A 23,560-nucleotide genomic window follows, 5' to 3' on the forward strand; every position below is an offset into this window, starting at 1 on the left:
TATGCCTTCACTTTTCACTATTATATCAGTAAATGAAGGAAGCCAAGGGGTGTGATGGGACGTTACGCTGAAAATAAAACGAATACTTATACTTTTTTAAATATAGTACATTTTAATTGATGCGAAACCTCTGAATTATAAGATTTGTAATCTCGAGGCCAGAGGTTCGGGATTGGAAAAAGACAATCGATAAAATATCATGTATCAGCCCTATTAATTCCTGGTCTTTCTGAAATTACGTTAAGTCGTTGGTCTGGCGCGATCAAATTTATTTTAAAATGATAGATGGCAAACGAGCAGGAGTTTTCTTTTTGTGGCAGCTGGCAAAAGAACGTATTCGTGACTACCATCGTCCATGGACATTTGCAACACCGGAGGGCTTGCAGGTGCGTTGTCGGCGTTTAAAGAAGGAGTAAGGTCTTTTCTTGAAGGTTTCCAAGCCGTATTCAGTTCATCACCAACCCGCATTGGAACAGCGTGGTGGAATATTTTGCAAACCTTCTCTTTAAAGGGAGCGGAGGCCTTTAGCCCAGCAGTGGGAATTTACAGGCTATTGTTGTTGTTGTATTCATTTCATCACGGTGAGAGCTGATCTCGTTTTCGTTTCGTTTGGTTGTGGATTTTTGGACATCTGGGTGGAATTGACGCCTGGATTCTTAACTACTACTACTACTATTCTACTATTTCAAATTGTTGTTCGATCGGATTGTAAGAGTGAGGAAATAGAAAGTGCGCCTGTGTGGATGCTCACTTGTAAGCGCTATTAGTGTGATTGTATCTCCTGTCGCGTTAAATATATTATATCAAGTATGAACGCCGTGACCGCAGTCGTTCAGAATTATTTTTTTTTTAATTATGATCTAGGTATGATTACTCAGTGGCTAATCTTTGTGCAAGTCTATCGCTGATATGGATGCTGTAAAAAATAATAAGTATTCCGCCCAGCACACCAGTGCGCCAGGAATCTTAGGAGTTAATATATTATGTTTCTAGTTAGAATAGTAGTTACATATATGTAATTACTGGCTCACTCGCCCTTCAAACTAAGAATATCTGATGAGTGTGTAACCGTAACCAGACTAGCCAGCTCCAAGCCCTACCACCAAGGAAATGTTTGCTTTTTTATAATTCTAGGTTTTAGGTTTTTTTATTATTCCATGTTTAATACAAAAGCCTTAGTTTAAGCCGCAAACCACAGCTTAGTGTATATATAAATTAAATCAGCGTGAATAGGTATAGAAATAAGGAAAAAGTATCCGCAAGAATACTAAAGTCAGTATAAAGGAGTTCCTGTAGGAGGAGTCAATAAAAAGTGATTGTTACGTGTCCATTCCACTAAATTGAAAAGGGATTTGTCCCTCAGATTAAGTTGATTGGTTCGACCCGTACTGGAAGTAGATAAGTAGCTAGATATTCGAAGTCTATTGTTTTGTAAGTCGTTCGTAACCGTCGAACTTTTTGGAACTCATATAATTTGTATCGAATAAGTTTTATTATACCATATATGTTAGAACTATGCAAAAGTTCATGAAGTTAAAATGTAACATTACAAGTTTTTTTGACTTGCAGTGTATATATATATATATATTTGGCTGAAATTTTCTATACACCTTTAGTTTTTATTACAATACTGGGTTAACTGTGTGACGTCATTCTAAATTAAACATGGCGGCACACCCAATATGGCGGACCAAAATTTTAATACAATCTTATGATACGGGTATCAAATAAAAAAAATCGCTAAGAATAATAACTCGATAAATAATGTAATGTCACTCTTAATCCAAAATGCCGAAGTAAGTTTTGTAGTACTTGCCCGAAAGTTTGTTCTTAAAAAAGTTTTTACTTTTAATATAACATAGATTATAAAATCTACCCTGTTACTCAATTTCTAAATCGGAATACAACAATACTGCATACTTTTGTTTGGCGATAGAATAGCTGGGGAGTGGTACCAAACCAGGCAGGCACGCAGGCAGTTTGTGCGAACAAAGACCTTCCAACAATTAAATTTATTCTGCAACACCGAGTGTAATAAAGAATAAATTTAATTGTTAGGAGTTGTTAGTTTATTATGAACTAGTAGTCACCCGCAGCTTAGCTCGCGTCTTCGTCCTTAGTCCTTAGTCCTTGGAGTTCAAGTTTTCTTCATACCAAATTTCACCAGATACGGTTCAAGGGTTTGGTCGTGAAAAAGCGACAGACAGACAGACAGACAAACAAATGTGAAAGTAACTCTTTTTTTTTCTTTATTTTATTTAGGGACTTTTATAGTAATGTACATGTCAGCCCTATAGTAACCTAATTACATTAATTCTAATATATATCTAATCTATAAATAAACTAATCAAATGTGACTTATAAATTTGAACAAGAAGGTAACTCTACTTTTTCATATATAATATTAATATAGATTAAAAAATCGAAGAAAAGAAAGAAAAACGTGACGTGAATCATTTGTTAGAGATCACAAATTTCATTATTAAACAATCATCTTTACAATCGATAAAGACCCCAGGGATGAAAAAGTTTCAGTAGCGTTAAAGGTATTCATAATCCGAGTGTGTTTATTGCTTGAGCATAATAAACATATAAACAGTTATTATGTTTCCATTAGGGCGGAACGTACCCCTGGAACGAGCCATCATCTCGAACAAGATAGATAATAATGTTTCACTCCCTTAGTTCTACTGAAAGTGAAATAAATAGGCTTGTAGGAAAAGAAAATTCTATAATATCTATAAGACAACGTACCTCTTAAGAGAAAGTCGATAAAAGTATTATTATTCGATAAAAATTATTTAGGCACCAGAAAGGTGGAGATTGTAGTTGTTTTTTTTTTTAATATTCTTTTTCCTAAAGGAGATGCAGGCAAATTATAAAATTGACCAGCATTGACTATAAATACCGACCCTGTAAGAACTGTAACCCAGTTCTAAAATGGTGCGCTGCAAGCTAAGGTATTTTAGTTACGTGTGTCGTGTCTGTAACTACACTTGCAATACTTTCTACTTGCAAAACATATTCTTATATATCTGAGAAGCGCAGCTACTCATATGAAGATCTATACTTGAATCAATTATTTATACAGGGTTACAGGTTAAGTCGACCGAAATCCTTTAAGAGAGGATAGATTCCATCATTCCTAACCGATTTGACTATGGAACCCCATATCCTAAACCTAACCCTTCTCCAGTTATTGGCTTTTGAATTTATTTCATAAAAATTACAGATTTTTTGTCGATTTCCCCTTTATTTTTGTTTTGTGTCCCAATTTTGTATTATTTTTACTATTTTTGAGTAGAAGATTAGTTGCTTTATTAATTTAAGCTACAAAACTGCCAGTACCAATACCAAATGAGTCGTAGTAGACAGACAATTGTTAAAAAATATAATAACATTTCAAAAAAATATTTTTTATTTGTAAGATATCTTTAAAAAAGTCTATGACAGATGTACTGCAGATGTGCTAAAAAATATCTACGGCTCTTCAGCTTTCCGATAAGGTATAACAACATAGGGTATTATTAGAAATTTTGGAAAAAAAAAACATTAAACAAAGACGCCCGAGTAACAAACGTTAAGCCGCTCGCAGCGCCTATTGTCCTGCAATGAGTGCGAGCGGGACATTTTTCAATGAAAATAGGTACGAGAGGGATAGGTAAAAACTATTTTGTTGTTATTGTGTGTGCTTTTTGGTAATTCCTTATTCAGTCTGCTTACGCGATTCGTCCGTGATAGATGCGATACATAGTGCTCTTGGTTATTTATTCGATTTGGATTGTTATCTGGACTGTTACTTCCTATTCGTGACTGTGCTTGTTGGCTGGACCTTGATTTGTGCTTCTGATTTGGAACTGTTGAAAATGCCGACCTTTACAAATGAAGAATATGCTGATATTCTAATTTGTTATGGGTACCAAAAAGCACACACAATAACAACAAAATAGTTTTTACCTATCCCTCTCGTACCTATTTTCATTGAAAAATGTCCCGCTCGCACTCATTGCAGGACAATAGGCGCTGCGAGCGGCTTAACGTTTGTTACTCGGGCGTCTTTGTTTAATGTTTTTTTTCCAAAATTTCTAATAATACCCTATGTTGTTATACCTTATCGGAAAGCTGAAGAGCCGTAGATATTTTTTAGCACATCTGCAGTACATCTGTCATAGACTTTTTTAAAGATATCTTACAAATAAAAAATATTTTTTTGAAATGTTATTATATTTTTTAACAATTGTCTGTCTACTACGACTCATTTGGTATTGGTACTGGCAGTTTTGTAGCTTAAATTAATAAAGCAACTAATCTTCTACTCAAAAATAGTAAAAATAATACAAAATTGGGACACAAAACAAAAATAAAGGGGAAATCGACAAAAAATCTGTAATTTTTATGAAATAAATTCAAAAGCCAATAACTGGAGAAGGGTTAGGTTTAGGATATGGGGTTCCATAGTCAAATCGGTTAGGAATGATGGAATCTATCCTCTCTTAAAGGATTTCGGTCGACTTAACCTGTAACCCTGTATATTATACTTTCGAAAGTAGCTCTATCTGTCCATAACTCTACACCAGCTTCCACTCCTAAAACCTCGAAAGAAACGACACCTAGAATTATACATATATGTCAGGCATTAAATAATTCTTCGCATTTCTTAGTACGGCCGTTTTTTATTTTAAAAAAACCTCGGCTTGATTTCAAGTCTTTGTAAACCGATTTGACTTCTCAATAATACCAATTTTTTTCTTTTTTTTATATCATACAACTTCTGGGCTTAGAGTTCAAATTAGATTGAGAATTGAAGAGCAAGAATATAAATATACCTCTATGTATCGCTTCATTACTTTTAATTTGTCTGTTTTTTTTAGAGACCAACTTAAGCCTCCTTTGAAATATTATCTCCTATTATCTGCACCGAATACTATTAAGATAGAACCTTTAAAACTTAATTACGAGGCAGTAATTATTAGTAGTATCAGAAAAACAATCAGAAATTTAATAAAATTAATATGATTTTTAGTACTTTTTTTTAGAGCGCCTCTGTGTATTTCATTAGTAAAAATAATCTTTATAAATATATTGTATGAAATAAAAATATAGTTGGAATAAAACTAAAAGAAACTTGAACACAGGTACATATTATAATTAGCATAGTATATGTTCAGTAACAATAGCCAAACGAATATAGTATACAATAGGCTATTTGATTTGTTTTTAAAATCCATTTTATATTATTTAGTAGAGGTTGAGGAACCCAATACAAGTTGATTTTTTTATTTCTTGTACATGTTTGCCGATACTTATCAAATTAAAAATATCATATTTAAATAGAGCGCGAAAACGCTACTTGGACAATATGGCGCAGCAATGGGGTCGGTGACGTCACTTGGCTGTATTTTAATCTGTGGTACACATACCTACTAGGCAAGCAAGGTTAACAAGCAAGTGACTTCATCATAAGCCCGGCCAATCAGGAGCGTTTTATATCACGTGACAAAGGTTTAAAAAAACGCATTTTTATTTATGGATTTTTGAATAAATTTAGTGTTATTTTCATCTTTCGTTAATAAATAACCATTTTAAAACTCATAATATATACTAATTACAATAATTGATACATATAATTTCACATAACAAAGTGTAAAAAAATAAATCTACTTTCAACTGCGATACTAACGATACTTTTAGTTGAGGTCATACGCTCCAATCTAAAAGGTCCTATCCTAATATCACTTGAGATGCAAAATTCTTAAAATAAGCAACTATCTTCATCATTTGTATCCGTAATATGTCTAATATATTGTATACATAAAATGTTTTTTCATATATCATTGGATATGATTTCGTTTAGTTCTCCTACCGATTTCTTGAAGTTGCTCACCTGCTTTTTCTCGCTGGAAAAGCACACTACGCGTTTTCCCCACTTGAAGTGATGGGGTATGTGGGACTAATGCCCAAGACGCCGAGTGCACCCAGGCACACCGGAATGCCCACTAATAAACCAGTACCCTCTCCATTTTTACTGACGATGTGATGACGACTGTGACGTTGCTCTCCTTAACTTTTCATAAATATCATTATGATCTAGCTCAACTCGCGGCTGTACCAAAGTGTTTATAAAGCTTTATAGAACATAAACCTTCACCTCCCATTATACCCCCTCGAAGTGAGAATTGGACGTCCTTTTCCGTAACTTAAACTATCCTCATAACAAATGTTATTTAAATCGCTCAGGGGTTTAAGTGTGATAAGGCACATATATAATATAAGTATAAGGGTATGAGTAATACAAAAGATGACCTAACTTGGAGCAGAAATTAGTGGGATTGAAGGCCCGCATTGGCAGGCCAACAGTCAGGGTGTCACGGTAGCACGCGAAAGTGTTCCCGTGGCGCCCGTCAAAGAGATTCGAATGCACCGGTGGTATTTTAGTGGCTATTTTTGGTACTGGATTGCACTTTCCGTCCACCAGCAATTCAGTGCGGGAAATACGTATGCATTTTTACAGCGTGAAAAAGAAAAAAATAGGACAGTCTGTCTTAAGGAATAGCGAGCTAATCTGACACGACAAAATACGTAGTTAATGCGGAAGATTATTTTTTAAATGCGGGTATGAATTTGCACATACCCTCACAGTTTTCTCCATCTAGGCTGATCACCGTAGCCGGCGTAAGCTGCTCTGATAATCGTCATCTAAGTAAAAGATCTTTAGACTAAAACAAAATCTCAGCAAGTTGAATGCGATCGAAATCATATACTCAGTTCGTATTCTAATTTTGTTGTTCATGATATTGCAATATATTGAACGATACTGATTATATAAACCACAAATGTACAATATTACTAAAAGTAATATCCTTATCTACGAAGTTTATATTTAATAAGTCCCATACAACCGCGACATGCTAACCAAGTAATAAGAAAAGCAATTAGATAAATTAACTCCATTCGTGCATTTGCTCATAGACCATAAACTGGCAGTGCTGGCGGAATTAATTTGAAAATTAGTTTAAGCGTATGTACAACTTCCTCCTGTACATACCGTACTTGAGAACTGACTAGAGCACGTTTACATTGTATCGAAATTCAACTGTAACGATTACGATACGTTCGCGATTTAATTTCGATTCTAGGATAATATAAAAACGGGTCTCGGTCCGATTACGATAAAATTACATTATGTTTGTAGAGTGGACCCTCTGGCGATGTTAAAATTCGAAGGTTCCGTCACGATCCTTCGTGCTCTCGTGACTAAAAACACAAACCTTACCCTTTTTTCCTTGTACCAATTTAAACGTTTTATGAATAAATAAGTATATTCAACTATCTAATGCATTTATTGCGCATTGCTCATTGCAATTGTAATAAATAGTACGATTACTTCTGACAGAGGATCAGGTCAGGTTGTCTTTGTGGGGGTGCATGTCAGTCGCCTCCTCGTGGCGCACCCTGGGCAACGGGGCCGGCTTGAGCTTGCTCGCCGGCCGCGGTTAAGACTGACGCGGAGGAAGGCCGCGAGGTCGCTCCTAGTACTTCTCCGATTAGTGGCGGAGTGGACTGTGTGAGCGGCCTCGCTGGCATAGCGGAGGAGTGTACAATATGTACAATATGTATTATATGTATTTATGTAAATATTGTAAATAGTTGTGTAAATGTGAATGTGAATGTGAATATATATATATATGTATATAGCGGAGGGCTCGTTATGAGCGTTGAAGGAGGGGTGGTCCACCATAGGCCCGTGGTGGACCGCCGTCTTAGGTGTGGAGATACACCGATGGTCGGCGTCGGAGCCTGTCATCTTATCCGCCGCCACCAGGGCGTCAGCATTGTTGGCGCCCAGCCTCCAGTGGCGGACTCGGGGGAGCCCGTCACGTTTACTGGACGGAGGCAACGGAGGAAGGCGCGCCCTTGGGCGCGCAGTCAAAGATTTGACCGCCTCACGGCGGTCGCCGCGGGGGGGCCGCGGAAGTATGCTTTAGCGTTCCCGTAGCCCCTCCATCACGCGGTACGGTGGAAACCCGAGGAGGTTTTAGTGGGTAGGACAGGGCCTTCTGCCCTGGCACGGGGCCCTTATGGCCCCGGTCGAGTCCCACATACCCGTCCCGGTCCCCCGGCCGGGCGGGAGGCGTAAATGCCTTTCCTCCTCGTAAAACAAAAAAAAAAAAGGTTGTCTTTGTGAGTAGTTTGGGTACTTAAGATTTGCACTAAGTGTGTAATTGGCCATTTTCTGTCGCTTAGTTGTTTTTTGTGAATAACTAAAAATTGTTCATTTAAAGTCGAGATGCCCCAGTGGTTAGAACGCGTGCATCTTAACCGATGATTGCGGGTACAAACCAGCGTGAATTAGCGGTGCAGGCAAGCCCCGCTGATTCATGTGCTTAATTTGTCTTTATAATTCATCTCATGCTCTGCGGTGAAGGAAAACATCGTGAAGAAACCTGCATGTGACAAATTTCATAGAAATTCTGCCACATATGTATTCCACCAACCCGCATTGGAACAGGGTGGTGGAATATATTGCAAACCTTCTCCTCAAAGGGAGAGGAGGCCTTTAGCCCAGCAGTGGGAATTTACAGGCTGTTGTTGTTGTTGTTGTTCATTTAAAGTAATTAATGTAATTGACGATTCTGAATTAGATAATATTTAAGTCGATTTTTAATATATTTTATAATATATAAATTAAACTTCGTAGAATCTTCTTATTCAAATAATATTAATATTTGTACTTAAACATCAAAAGACAAAGCCGCAACGAGTAACATTATATGCTTGAAGTTTATACATTTTATACATTTTTTTGTATTACAGGTAAATTATATTTTATACGGGAAGACATTATAAAAACGGAGCTCTAGTCCCGATCTGAAACAACTGGCGAGACCCGAGCACAAAACAAATGAACAAATAATGGCGGTGCATTTTTGTAGAAAACTGACATGCAACGTTGTATACCAACTTAATTTGTCATGAGCTAGAAATAGAATTCTTTATCTTATTTATCTAAAGCATATTTTCGTGTTATTTTAAAAATGGAACCTGTACATATCTCGAGTTTATTTAGTTTTCGTTACAAGGTACTGGCGACTGAACACATATTATATATACCTATTAGGGAACCACCCCGGCTTCGCACAGCTATTATAATGATAATAAATGACAAAAATATAAGTAACTTCTAAAATAATCAATGTTTCCTCACTATAATGTCCATGTATTAAAAAAAAAACCCACATCACAATCTGTTGCGTAGTTTTAAAGATCTAAGCATAGATAGGGACAGACAGCGGTAAGCGAATTTGTTTTATACTTTGATGCATCAACCAGCAATACTTAGTAAGATTGTTCTTGTTTGAAAGGCGAGTGGACCGGTGTAATTTAAGATATTTGATGGTGACATCTCTCATTAGAGGACCCAGTTGCCCATACTATTGAAAAATTATATATTTATTTACGTTATTACAGTTTTACATGGTTCATAGTTTTTTGATGTTCAGTTTATCACTTTGTAATATCTAGCAACTGAAATAATATGAATATGTGTTAAAATAGTGGTTTTGTAATATTTGTTGCCAAAACCACTCAGCTTATGCAAATTAATTTTAAACTTTCAACTTTAAATTCTCGAAATAAATTAGAGTGTATTCATTTAACTGTTTGAGATAATTTATTTCGATGTAACTATTTTTAAATATAAAAGTTTTCTTTATAAGTTATAAAGTTTATAGATTATAATTATAAATTCACACAATAAAATCAAATTGGAGTGTTTGATTTAAAACAAAATGTCTTTCTAATTATCAATCTTTCATTTCACGTATTTTTCTTATTCCTCCAGAAGCAGGAAGGTAACAGCTATTTCGATATATATTAAAAATTCTATTATAATGCAAATTATTACACAATAACTTATTACATTCGCTATATCGGCAAACAAAGATACTAGTTGAATTTTGATTTATATTGCAGTGTAAACAAATGGTTAAAATTTTAGAGCCTAAGTAATTGTTGGCTGAATCCGTTGCACATTTGCCTGCTTTAAAGATCAATATAATAATAATTTTCTAAGATTTCAAATAACAAGTATCTTATCTTACAGCAATAATGATTACAATGAAAATTACTCAAGAACCAAGGATAAAAGATTTTCACTAAAAACCGTACTGTTTCATATATTTAAAATGAAAAGGTCGAATGAAAGGAGGTTTTATTGACCTAGATCACCTGTGACGCAAGCCGTGAGCCAAAAAATGTTGCAATATAAAATAAATTCAACTTATCCAATTACGTCATATATGCAAATATACCGTGGCGGCTTAATTTTAAATTGACCTGGAGCGATACGCGAATTAACGTCGGAATAAGCTAATTAACATGCGATTTTTATCGTATTATTCCTTATTAATAGCTACGTAATACTTGTTTAATAAAAATAGATATTTACGCATGTTACGGTATAAATTTTGAAATATAAATTAATATTAAATATTACAATTACTTTTTTTAAATTTACGTTAACTAAGAGTTTCTAATGTTCGCATAATTTTACTGTCACCCAACAAAAACTAAAGCAAGCATAAATATATCTATAACGTACCAGTACTATTAGTGTGTAGTAATGATTAATGTACCTTAATATAAATATTCACGTACAATCGAGGTAAGAAAAGGCTCGTCACCTTAAGATCTATTTTCGTGTGCTCAGTATGAGCAATAATCTGCTTTACCGATCGAGAATGACATATTGCGTCGCAATGATTTGATGTTTAGATTCAAAAGATACCAAGAGCTTAAGACTTGATAAAATAATTAATTTGAAAACTGACGAAGGTTTTCTTACTCTGACTGTACATTAATCTATACAAATAATATGAAAACAGATGTAACGTTGTTTGTTGGTCATTCTATCAAATTAAATATACATCTAAATATATGAGATATGAGAATTTGCAAGAAAGTAAGATATAATTAACCTAACTTATAATTATTTGTCAAGACTTGACAAGCGTCGCGTAAATGAAAGAAGCTCGGTTAGAGAGATCACGACAGCCTTTGCAAGTAGCCTTTAGCGGTAGTCATTAGATAGTTTCTTTTTATAATATAGGTAGTCCTTCGTTTTATTATTAAACTAGCTATACCCGCCCACTTCGCTGGACATTAGTCGTAGAAAATTTTTTTTTTAATTTTTCATTTTGTAATTAATTACTGATCATCAACAATGTACAAATAATAAAGAAAATTGCGAGATTTAATCAAATTCTTAAAAAAAAATTATTTAATATTTGTCATCTACTTCATCTTCTTCAATGATGTTCACAATAGGCTGCAGATTGGTCATAACACCCATAAACTTACACGATGTCATATAGGCACGATGAAATTTTTACTTAAATTTCTATAGTCTGTAAAAGTTTCCATCAAACGAACTCTTTTATCCGGTTCTATCGAATATCGATGTTATTACATCTACAACCTTATCAATACTTGCGAACGTACGTCAAAGCATCCTGAGCATATTCGTGTATATGTCTTGGACTTCCACTGTACGAAGATCTTTATCCAATACCAGCAGCCACTTTATAATTCGATATTGTATCTCGTAAATATATGTACTCTTTGGCTCAGAGTTTTGATTGGTTGTATCGAATATAGTTTAATCGTTCGTTCTCGACCATAGCGTACATTATCAATCTTTGAATCATTTGTTGTTTCACGTTCTAGAGCAGTTTTAAAATCTTTAACTAAACATTTATTTTCATAAAGCAAAATCCTAAATTTAGCGATGTTTTCTTGGTTCGTTGTGATACTGAACATGCATCGAAGATCAATCTTTTTCTACGTTGTCCATGAAATAAATGTCCAGAATCAATGAATTGCAATTTTTATTTCATATTTTATACTTATCGGTTGATCTGCATAGAAATACACCGTGGTACTCGTAAGGGCCATCTGTTGGTTATTTTCAATGATACAGATGAAATAACCACATTCTCTGTGAAAAAATATTTGTACGTACTCATTTTCATGACAATCGGTTGAACGGTGTAGATATATTTATATCGCAGCGCTACCTGGTGGCGAGTTACATCAATGGGGACAGCATAATCTCTTTATTCATTTTATCTTAATGATCGATCAAATAGTTTCTGAGTTTATCGGTGACACACATACAAACACATCAACTTTTGTTATAACTACATAGCCTATAATTTGCGCAAGCACATGTTTTTCCTGTATACCAATTTTTATAAAGATGCACGGTGCATCTGTTCTTGAGTTACAGCAGAACATAAAAACAGACAAAAATGACAAAAATGATAAGAATTAGGTCAGTCAATCATAAAAAGAATACTTATGCCGAATTACTACTAAAAATAAGTGTACAGACAGACTCTGGAGATTTATTTTGTAGTATAGATTTAGATTCACGTGCGATAGCTTTATTATTAGCGTATTTCATGTACCTATAACTTTGGTGTTTCTATACCGATTTCTATGCTTCTTTTTTATGGAATAGTTAATACTGTTAAATATTTTAATTTCGGATGATTGAGAGTGTTATAAACGCAGGATTAGACAAATATAATCAGAAAGCTCGAACTACGAAGCTATTGGGAGTGACACGTGTTATTGTGAGTCAACTATAAAAGATAGACAGAGGCTGTCATGGGATATTTTTTATATAATTTTAAGGAGAACATTTCCGTAATACACAATTTCTATGTAGCTTTAACCATTAAGGTTGTACACGCGTCGGAAGCTTAAAATATAGAGTAATTTCTCCCGTTTTCCCTTCATTTCCCTTCACTGCTCTGCTTCTATTAACTGTAGCGTGATGAAAAGTATACTATAACCAGCTCAGGAGTATGAAAAATAATTGTAACAAGTTTCATTAAAATCCGTCGAGTAGTTTTTGTTTGTATAACGGTTATACGGACAGACAGACAAAAATTTTACTGATTGCATTTTTGTCATTAGTATCGACCCCTTTACAACCTCTGATAGTTATTTTGGAAAAATATTTCATGTACAGAATTGACCTCCCTACAGATTTATTATAAGTATAGATTATACTAGTTTGATTAATAATAATAATTTGTCCTAATTCATTAAACGATTGTGTTGATTTTAGTAAGTGTAAGGATAGAAATACTGTTAACATTTACTTGGCCATTCATCGATTATAAGAGATAGATATCCTAATCCTGGCTTTTAATACTATATATAATGTATCATCATCATTACATAGTATACAACAACCTGTCCGTATGTATGTTCAATCTTTAAAATTATGCAACAGATTTTGAAGCGACTTTTTTAATAGATAGAGTGATTTGAGAGGCAGGTTTTTATACATAATACATGGAAAATGTAGTAAAGCAAACACTGGCAATTTTAGAAGTTTCTAATGTGATATCGTAAATAAACAAATTCTGTAGTATATTTAGAATCAGTATTGCACCCGTACGAAGCCGGGGGCGAAGGATTATTTAGAATTATATCTATTTAGACCAAAACTTACCTATTTAAACTGTAACTGAGATATATAATAATAATATCTAAATTTAAGGTAAGTTTTTAATTTCTATAATACTGTAAGTAACTCCTATTACATCTGTAACGAGGGTTATATTTTATATTATATTAATTATATAGTTATCTATTTGTATAAAAATATATACTTTATTATAATAAGTATATCATTGCTTCGTTATATAATAAATTACTTAAAAAAATATGCACTTGCGCTTATTAGAAAAATGTTATAACAATTTGTAATATATCTCTCTTTATAAGGATGTAGAGCTATAATTAAATCACAATAACAGTATAATAAAATAAAATAGTTTAACCATTTATTACAGAAAAAAACTAGACTAAATATGCTATCAATTAATAATAGCTACATTACAAATTATGACCGCCTGGAATGGGGGCTAGATCGCAGCATTTCTACGTTAGCAATTCCGATTATTTGATATAAAAATAAAACAAGACCCCTGGGCCTAACACCAGAGGCCAATGAAACAGGGTGCTTTATATTTGACTTTATTTCACTATTAATCCAAGGCGTGAAGTATTTTAATATAACAATAATATATATAATGAGAATATGAAACTAAATATTAGCATGCTCTTATACATTTGAGTGTTAGTTTAATAAGATTTAATAATATGCCACCGAATTACAACGTAGATTCGTCTGAGAAAAACCGCTAAGAAACTTAGCCGTCACTCATCACTCTGTACCACTTACAAATTAATTACATAGGTACGCTAATTATAAACAGATAAATTTATAATTTAAAGTCGAGATTTAGCATTCGAAGCTCAACAAAGCTTATTGTTATTTATGACGGTAGCACAAGACTCGTAACAATAATAAAATAATATTTTCACAAAAACAGAAATATAACAAAAGTGTATTCATTTGTCGTTTTATTTTTCTCCCAATTATAAAATTGTAACGTCAAGTATGTTGTTAACAAATTTGATTAAACATATAATACGAATATATACAATACATATACATATATATGTTGCGACAGTCAACACCGCTTCTCTTGTAAGTGGGCGTAATGTTATTTGCTTTCATTTACACTCACACACAAATAATTTTAATATATTTGTTTATTTTTGTTTTTAAATTAAAAGGAAAAAAATATAATTAATTGGAATTATAGAAAGGAGGTTGCTTATGATTCCATGATGGAAATTGAATATGTATTATATGATTTGTACGGGTGCAGTCCATTGAGAATGAGAACACTATTTTACATCCTTTATTTATTTTTATTAATTAATTTATTACTTAATTATAACTATTTTAAGAGCTGAGATGGTCCAGTGGTTAGAACGCGTGCATCTTAACCGATGATTTCGGGTTCAAACCCAGGCAAGCCCCACTATATATATGTGCCTAATTTATATTCATAATCTATGATCAATAAATCAATAAAAATACTTATTATTTTTGTTTTAATTTATCACGTAAGGTTTTACCTTATCTGTAAGTTACTTGCTGTATTTATATGTTATTATTTTTTTTTCAATATCAAAACGATAATTATGTATCAGAAATATTAAAATCACGAAATCAAATTTGGAGTAGGACTATATTTTTAGTTATTTTTATTATTATTAGAGTTATTAATATATAGAAATGAACACGTAATAATAATACGACTGCAATGACTAATATCAAAACCAAATGCGTTAGATATCGTTCACATATTAAATAATTACAGGTCCATAATACATATATACACTCGTTCATAATTCGATGGGGCGGCAATCCATCACGACCGGAGGTCAGACGGATGGCTAACTAACGGCTCTACTTGCTTTCTGACATACGAGAGTGTAAAATTGCCTAATTTCAAACTTCATCCCAGCACTGAGTATTCCTTTACAGAAAAAATGCTAACTTTAATTGGCTTAATTAAATTTTAATATAGAATAAGGGATCTGCATATTTATTTCATAGATCTGTAATTATGTTGATAGGCAACGTCGTATATCAATCTGTAAATTCTGAGAAGGCAGGTTCCGTAATGCATGTTTGTGTACTTCGCTAATGTGAATTTATATATTTCGTGAAATATAACATAATAATGTACATAGATGTTCGAGCTTAATAGCTGTATAAGGAAATAAAGATATCGCTCTTGTTGTAGACATATTTAAAATAACTTATATATCTTTCTCACACCAGCTTCTTCTTCCATATATTTTAAACGAATAAGATTATGTTGTCATACTAGTTTAAAATAAAAAAAAACGCTGAAATTCAAATTTATATAGATATATTTTTTCGTTTTTTTTTTCTTTTCTGTGAACATTGCCCCGAATTCTTCCACTGAAACCAATTTTGTATAAGTTATACGTATTGCTCATTATACAAGTGAATTGTGAATTTCTTTATGAGCAATATAAGTACTTTATCCTGAAATATATCAGCAACAGTATACAGGTTTTTATTTCGATAGACGAAAGCGGTCCAATTATAATGACGATCTGATGAGCGAATAATTAGAGCCGGTTCAAAGTCAAAGGAATTCGAAAATTCCAACTGTCAATAGGGACCATATAACGAGACCCAATCAATGTCTAAGCAAAGCGATATAAATATAGGTAAATGGTATAGCAATCGCCTAATAGGGTCGGGCCAGTCCACCCAGCTTAAAACTCCCGCGTGCTAAGGTTTGATTGAATTGCACAAAGCGTTCCACCTATGCGCCCATGTTTACTCGGAGTCTCGTTAAACCAACTAAAGAACCTCCTGTGGGAATACGGGTTGTCTGGAAGCGACATGACAACACGACAATGAAAACTTATTCAAGAGTTTATACGGAATGAGAATAAAGTGAAATCGAATATCGAGTTTTCTGCCTTATAAGTTCTGTCGTTATGGGAAAAGGTTGTGGGTTATATCGTAACAGGATAGAGAAAGAAATATATCTTTAAAAAGTCGTTCAAGCTCAACAAGAAATAATATATTTTTAATACAATTACAACAATAATATTATAATTATAAAATGTATTATTTGATAAAGATAATAATAAATTATAATCTCATCTAACAATCATTTTTTTCCTACTTATAATTTTTTTTCTTGGGAAAGACAAACGAGAAAAGTACGTGTTAACATACATTAAGCCTTTAATTAATACAAAGAAAAAAAATGCTGACCACCACATATCTGCAGGTATAGAGAACAGTTTTTGTTCGTTAAATCACAATTCCGATCCTCTGGGCAACAAAAGAACCATGCCCTATCACCAGTGAAGGCATTAAGACGGTATTACACTTTTAATAAAAGTTTATTACCCCATAGTCCAAGTGTTTCAACTGCAAATAGAACAATGACATAATTTCGAATAAGAGATGAATATTTGCATCGGTCGTTCGCTTCATCTTTTTATGCGGCGGCACCGGTTCTTGACACTGTTTCCCTGATTGTCAACACAAGTGTGTCAACGCATGCATCTGCCTCCTTATAATTTTCTTTAATAAGTTATAAGTAAGCAACCTGAGTAAGTAGCCTATAAATTTTAGAATTTAAAATAATGTCATGTCATAACTTGTGGCACATTAGGTACCAATATTTCATTGCCTTTTTAGGCTGAAGTTTTATGATTCTCAAAACAAAAAAAAAACTATTAATACCAACTATGTTCTTTTGAGTAAAAACAAAAATAATCTCGATTAAAACCGATATACAAAGAAATATAACCATCCAATTAAATTAGTATTATGTATGACACTTTCGTGAACACAAAACGAATTGGTATAATAAGTCATCCTTTTGACAAATGCTTAGTTCCATCCAGCATCTGTAGCTCAGCGTTTGTTAGGGAGACAGCAAACAATTAGCCGGTACGCTCGGAAGCGAGGTGACTCGATCAACATTGCCTTTGGCTAACTGATGAAGGATTATATTGTTTTTTCTATTTTCCTTCACATTTCTTGATGCTATCAAAAGAAATTACTCTTGATAGGCTCCTTGACTGGCACGCGGATATCAAAATACAATATACGAAACCCAGTATCATATTCTCTCATCATTTGAACCTTATTTATTACGGTGAATTTTTTTTCTATCGGATTGAACTAAAACAATTCTATCACAATTCGTGTCACTGTTATTTTTGTTTTGTTAAAACTCAATCACATAAAGATGTGATGAGACGTGATGAGTGTGATGAGATGATATTTATATGTTGTTGTGTCCCGATTTAAAGTGTGATGAAGCTAGCGAAACACATACACAAGGCTTCAAATCTTCCTTCTCAAAGTAGATGGGAGATGCTTCGAGAATGAGGCGATGAAATGAATGGTTAATTCTAATAATCCCTGTATTTATATATTTATTTTTAAATACATTTGTAAGATGTGTGTATATGTATGTGCGTGTGTGTGTTAGAGAGAGATAGAAAGTTATTCAACTTACCTATTATCACAAAAAAGACAAGAGACATCATGGCAGTGTATCCACCTGTAAAATAAAAAAAAAATAACATTTAAATTATATGAATTATTATCTAAAATTGCTGGTAACATTCGAATACTAAAATATAGTTGATAACGAGCCTAATATTATCAAATTATACAGTGGTTTATTCAAATCAGAGTTGATAATTCAACGTTGAATTAAAATCAAACGATATTTTGTATATTATATAAATATTCATATATATGTGTGAACGTATAACTTTCAATCATTCAATTACATTTTAATTCAATGTGTTATATTTTTAATGTAAATAATTTACTTTTAATAATAAAATTTCAGTTTAAAAAAAATGAAATTGTATTAGGCTGAGATGGCCCAGTGGTTAGAACGCGTGCATCTTAACCGATGATTTCGGGTTCAAACCCAGGTAAGCCCCACTATATATACGTGCTTAATTTGTGTTTATAATTCATTTGTGCTCAGCGGTGAAGGAAAACATCGTGAGGAAACCTGCATGTGTCTAATTTCATCGAAACTCAGCCACATGTGCATTCTACCAACCCGCATTGGAACAGCGTGGGGGAATATGTTCCAAACCCTCACCTTAATGAGAGGCTTTAGCCCAGCAGTGGGAAATTTACGGGCTGTTACTTTACTTTATTTTACTTAATATAATTTCACGAGCATGATATTTTTATTGATACATTAAAATAGCAATATGAATCAGATCGTACTTAGAGAGCAATAAAAACCAGACCGGGTATTAAACTTTTCCAGTCATAATATTTTACACAGAGCTATTAAAGTCAGTTAAATTAATTCTCCGTTAAACGCTCGGTTTAATGAAAGCTTGTGCAAATATACATAGTAAAATTATTTACGTATATTGTACGTAATTTTTCGTAAAACGAAATTTAATTTAAGTAACACCTGTTTATGTTTCTTAGTATCGTTTCAATTCAATTATTTAATAGAACATATTAAATAGAATACATTATCATTTTAATGTGATAGATTTCGATTAAAAATTATTATTCAACTGCAAATTATTTTATTAATTTTTCGTCAGTCGATTTAAGTTTTATTTAAATAACTATTTTTTTTTTTAAACTTTTTATTTAAATAATTAAATATGAAGAGAGGACGCGTTATTGAACTTTAAATTCGTTTGTATATACACAAGTAACATAATAATTTCATATATTTTAATATGAATAATATCAAATAAATAAAGATGCATAGAAATAATCCTAAAAGTCGAAATGATATGTAAAACATTTACTTCTATAAAACATATCGTTTAACTATTTGAAACCAAACTCACAACCGACGATTAAAATAACCATTTGAAAACCGCAGGAAACATACAAACAATATTAAATATAAAAAATATATATTTATCTATATATTAAACTCTTACATTACACATTTTGTCAGGAGTAGAAATGAGAATTTTATAAATCGAATTACATCGTTGAATTTTGAAAAAAAAATAACATTATTGTTTTAAGGGGATTTCCCTTGAACAAAGAATTTTCGCCTGCAAATATTTCAGTTGCATGGTGTAACTTCTTAATTGCATATGTAAATCGTCATTATAGCTTTTTAAAACAATTCAAACAAACATATGATTATGTTACTAAAGTAAGTCTAAGTCTTCAACGTTATAATCTTGTAAGATATTAATGTAAATACATATGTCTGCTGAATTTTATCAGAGTCAACTATTGCCTAAAGAAAATAACTTCTTAAATCGAATTTAAATCTATATAACGGATTCGTTACCACAGATTGTAATGTTAATTGATATACATTCAAATTAAATCGTTTATTACTTAAAGTTTTTATGTTCCTTTAACATTTAATGAATAATGAAATCTATTTCTTTGTATCCATTGTTAAAGACTATTATGTTAAAAGTTACTTATATGTCTAAGATTTGTTTATTTGAGGAAAAACTAAAAAGTATTGTAGTATAAATTACTCTCTATTATATCAGTTATCTGCCAGTGAAAGTCCCGTCGAAATCGGTGCAGCCGTTTCAGAGATTAGCGACAGACCTACAAGAAATGTAAAAAAATGTTATTTTGGTATATGTACCGTGTATAAATACATATGCATTGAGTTAAAAAGGGCTATTTTAATGTTACAAACAGACACTCCAATTTTATTATACGTATAGATTACAGCTTTGGTAGTCAAGTTGTTTAACGTGTACCATTCATTTGGATTAGCATAAATTCTAGCAAAATAAACGCTTTCATTCTGTACTGCCTTCGCTTTAAATAATTATATGTATTTCAATGCCATAACTCATCCTAACTGATTTTAGATACTAAAATTAATTGAAATATTTTCGTGAATTAACATAAATTAAAAATGTTAATTTCAGGTATTTATAATTGCTTTATTAACGCTTATGTTTCTGTTTACTTCTGTTGCTGTATAGGTTATTACATTAATGATTAATCACTACATAGTATAACACAAAGTCGCTTTCTTTGTCCCTATGTCCCTTTGTAAGATTAATTCTGCAAAACTGATTTTGAACGAATTTTGATGCGGTTTTTTTAATAGACAATATAGTAAAGAAACTATGATCATTTTAGAAGTTTCTAATGTGATATCGTAAATAAACAACTTCTGTAGTATATTTAGTATTAGTATTGCATCCGTATTAAGGTAAGGTATTTTACTTGTCACAGAACATATTATATTGAAATTATAACAACTTGTAATAATGTTTATATATAACAAACAAAACTGTCGGTATATGTTATCTGCCACAAACTATCCTTCTTGAGTCAAGGTATCCATTTCTATAATAAAATTCCGCAGACCTTTTTAACTTTGCAGTTTCGTAAATTTAAATCGTTTAAAAAACATATTATTCGAGACAAGATTTTATAGATGATAAAGAAGCGTGGAGTTAATACCTGTTGACTTCCAAGAAGGATATATTAATTTAAGTAATTGTATTTAACTAACATGACTTTTTATTTTTTAAATGTTAAAAAAGAGTAACTACTGAGTTTCTTGTCGGTTCTTCTCGGTAGAATCTACTTTCCGAACCGGTGGTAGTTTCACTTAATTGTAAAATGACGATTCGAAAGTGTTTTTAAAAGCCTACTTGAATAAAGTTTATTCTCATTTTATTTGATTTGATTTATACACACTTTCTTTGCGCTGCGTTTTCTGGTTTTAATGATATCTATATCAATTTAGTAGTTTATTCAGTTATCGAATACTGATACTCAATATTGTCATTGTTGCTGTAAAGTTTTTTTTTTCATTAATTTATATCATATCAACCCCTAGTACTAAAAATAAATTAATATAATTTTAATTTCCAGCGTGTTAATTGCATTGGTAATATTAATTGAAATCAAAATCAAACTATTTCCTTTTTATTGAAAAAAAAGATCAGTCAAATGACATTCTGACATTTGAGATTGAGATTTGTGATTCTCATCTCGCTCTCAATAAAAAAAAATATCAAAAACATTTTCGATTTAAATTTTTTAATAAATAAATCATAAATTCCAATAGTCCTAAAACATGAAAACGTTGGTTTAAATACCCGTTAATTAAACGAAACCAAATGGGTTACTTGTTAATAACATAATAAAGATACTTTATGTTAGTCGTTCTAAGAAAATTTTATAGCAAAACCTTGTCAGAACCAGATAATCTAATTACCTATTATGAAAGCCTTTAATATTACAGACGAATTTTTTAAGTGTATGATGAGAATGATAAGAATGCATTCGAAATTTGAAAATTATCAAATTTCGAATGCATTCTTATTCACACTCTCAGTGACCGTGACGGCATCACATACACGATCGGATATACTCGTAGTTTAGGCGTAGGACCGTCGGATTTTTTTATCCATAGATATTTGCGTTCGCGGCTATGGTTACACCATTCTTTTTTTATGGAATAGGTTGGCGGATGAGCATATGGGCCTCCTGATGGTAAGTGGTCACCATCACCCATAGACAATGATGCTGTAAGAAATATTAACTATTTCTTACATCGTCAATGTGCCACTAACCTTAGAAACTACTAACGGACAACTAACTACAACTAACTAGATGCTATGTCCCTTGTATCTGTAGTTACAATGGCTCACTCACCCTTCCAACCGGAACACAACAATACTGCGTACTGTTGTTTAGCGGTAGAATATCTGATGAGTGGGTGGTGGTGGTGGTGGTGGTGGTGGTGTGGTGAGCCCTACCACCAAGTAAAAATTTTCGTACTTAAATATCATTTTTATTTAATATATAATACAACAAACTCCTCGACATACTTGCTGTAAAGCTGGACAGTCTACACTGGAGGGGCTTGGATGATGCACACGTATTATTAATATAGGCTTAAGAAGTATTGTAATTGATGGATTTTTTTATTTACGATGGTGTGTTTTAAATTTAATAATTGCTTGATTCAAATTCATATAAGGGTATAAAAAAATATATATTTTGATTTTTCAAAGCTATCATTGATAAATACGATTTATTTATTTATATGGGCCAGTCCCAAAAATTTTTATCATGTTTGTTATGCAATATGGATATCGCCTACCTAATCGCCTCAGATGTATAAATAACCTAGTTACGTTTAATTTTATACATAGCATGTGCATATATTTAAATATCGAACAAAGCTGCACCGTATATAAAAGTTAAATAAACAGAAATTGCACGAAATAAAAAAAATATATTTAGCAAGCTACAGATGCTCCCAGCGGAAAATTAAACGTAGTTTTCATTTATTTCAACAACTTTTTATCCTCTACATGTACTATGCACCAATTACCGCTTTGTTAATAAATATAATTTGAAACTCGCTCTCTTATTTTTAACGAAATTATCATTGTTATATTTCTTAATATAATTTAATTGTAATATGTATGTGTGTATGTTATTCTAGATTTCTTAGAAGTTCTGTAATAAAAGAAGCAGTAATCTTTTGCCTTATTAGTTTTAAGTGTTGATCTTCAATACATTTTCTTATAATTTTATCAAATAACATTTTTATTGAATTTAAATAATACTTAATCACAATACATCTGAGTTTCTGAGTTCTGAGTATCTGAGTTACAGATGATTTCGGGTTCAAACCCAGGCAAGCACCATATATATATATATATATATATATATATATATATATATATATATATATATATATATATATATATATATGTATATGTGCTTAATTTATGTTTATAATTCATCTCGTGCTCGGCGGTGAAGGATGTGTCTAATTTCACCGAAATTCTGCTACATTTGCATTCCACCAACCCGTATTGGAACAGCTTGGTGGAATATGTTCCAAGCCCTCTCCTTAATGGTAGAGCAGGCCTTAGCCCAGCAGTGGGTAATTTACAGGCTGTTATTTCAATTTTTTTTTTCACTGTACATATGATACAAAGCAATCCGCGTCTGTCTGTTTGAAAGCGATGAATCCAAAATCAACGGACGTATTTTGTTACGGTTTTTTCAACAATGAATGGAATAATTTATGAAAAAAGGTAAGGTATATATAATTCATAAAGGCTTTGTATAAATTGTGAAAACCGAGAGCACTCAACT

General features: G+C 32.3%; 1 protein-coding gene across 1 annotated transcript in view; it reads right to left on the reverse strand.

The window, feature by feature from the left end:
• The window catches only part of LOC124538518 (Down syndrome cell adhesion molecule-like protein Dscam2), a 113,626-nt gene that overhangs the window by 84,630 nt on the left and 5,436 nt on the right, over positions 1–23,560 (reverse strand). The window contains exon 2 of the mRNA XM_047115604.1: positions 17,958–18,002. Within this exon, the coding sequence (XP_046971560.1) occupies positions 17,958–17,988 (31 nt within the window). The 5' untranslated portion in view covers positions 17,989–18,002. The remainder of the gene's footprint in view (positions 1–17,957; positions 18,003–23,560) is intronic.

The sequence above is a fragment of the Vanessa cardui genome, chromosome 20 (assembly GCF_905220365.1).
Source record: "Vanessa cardui chromosome 20, ilVanCard2.1, whole genome shotgun sequence".
Classification (NCBI taxonomy): domain Eukaryota; kingdom Metazoa; phylum Arthropoda; class Insecta; order Lepidoptera; family Nymphalidae; genus Vanessa; species Vanessa cardui.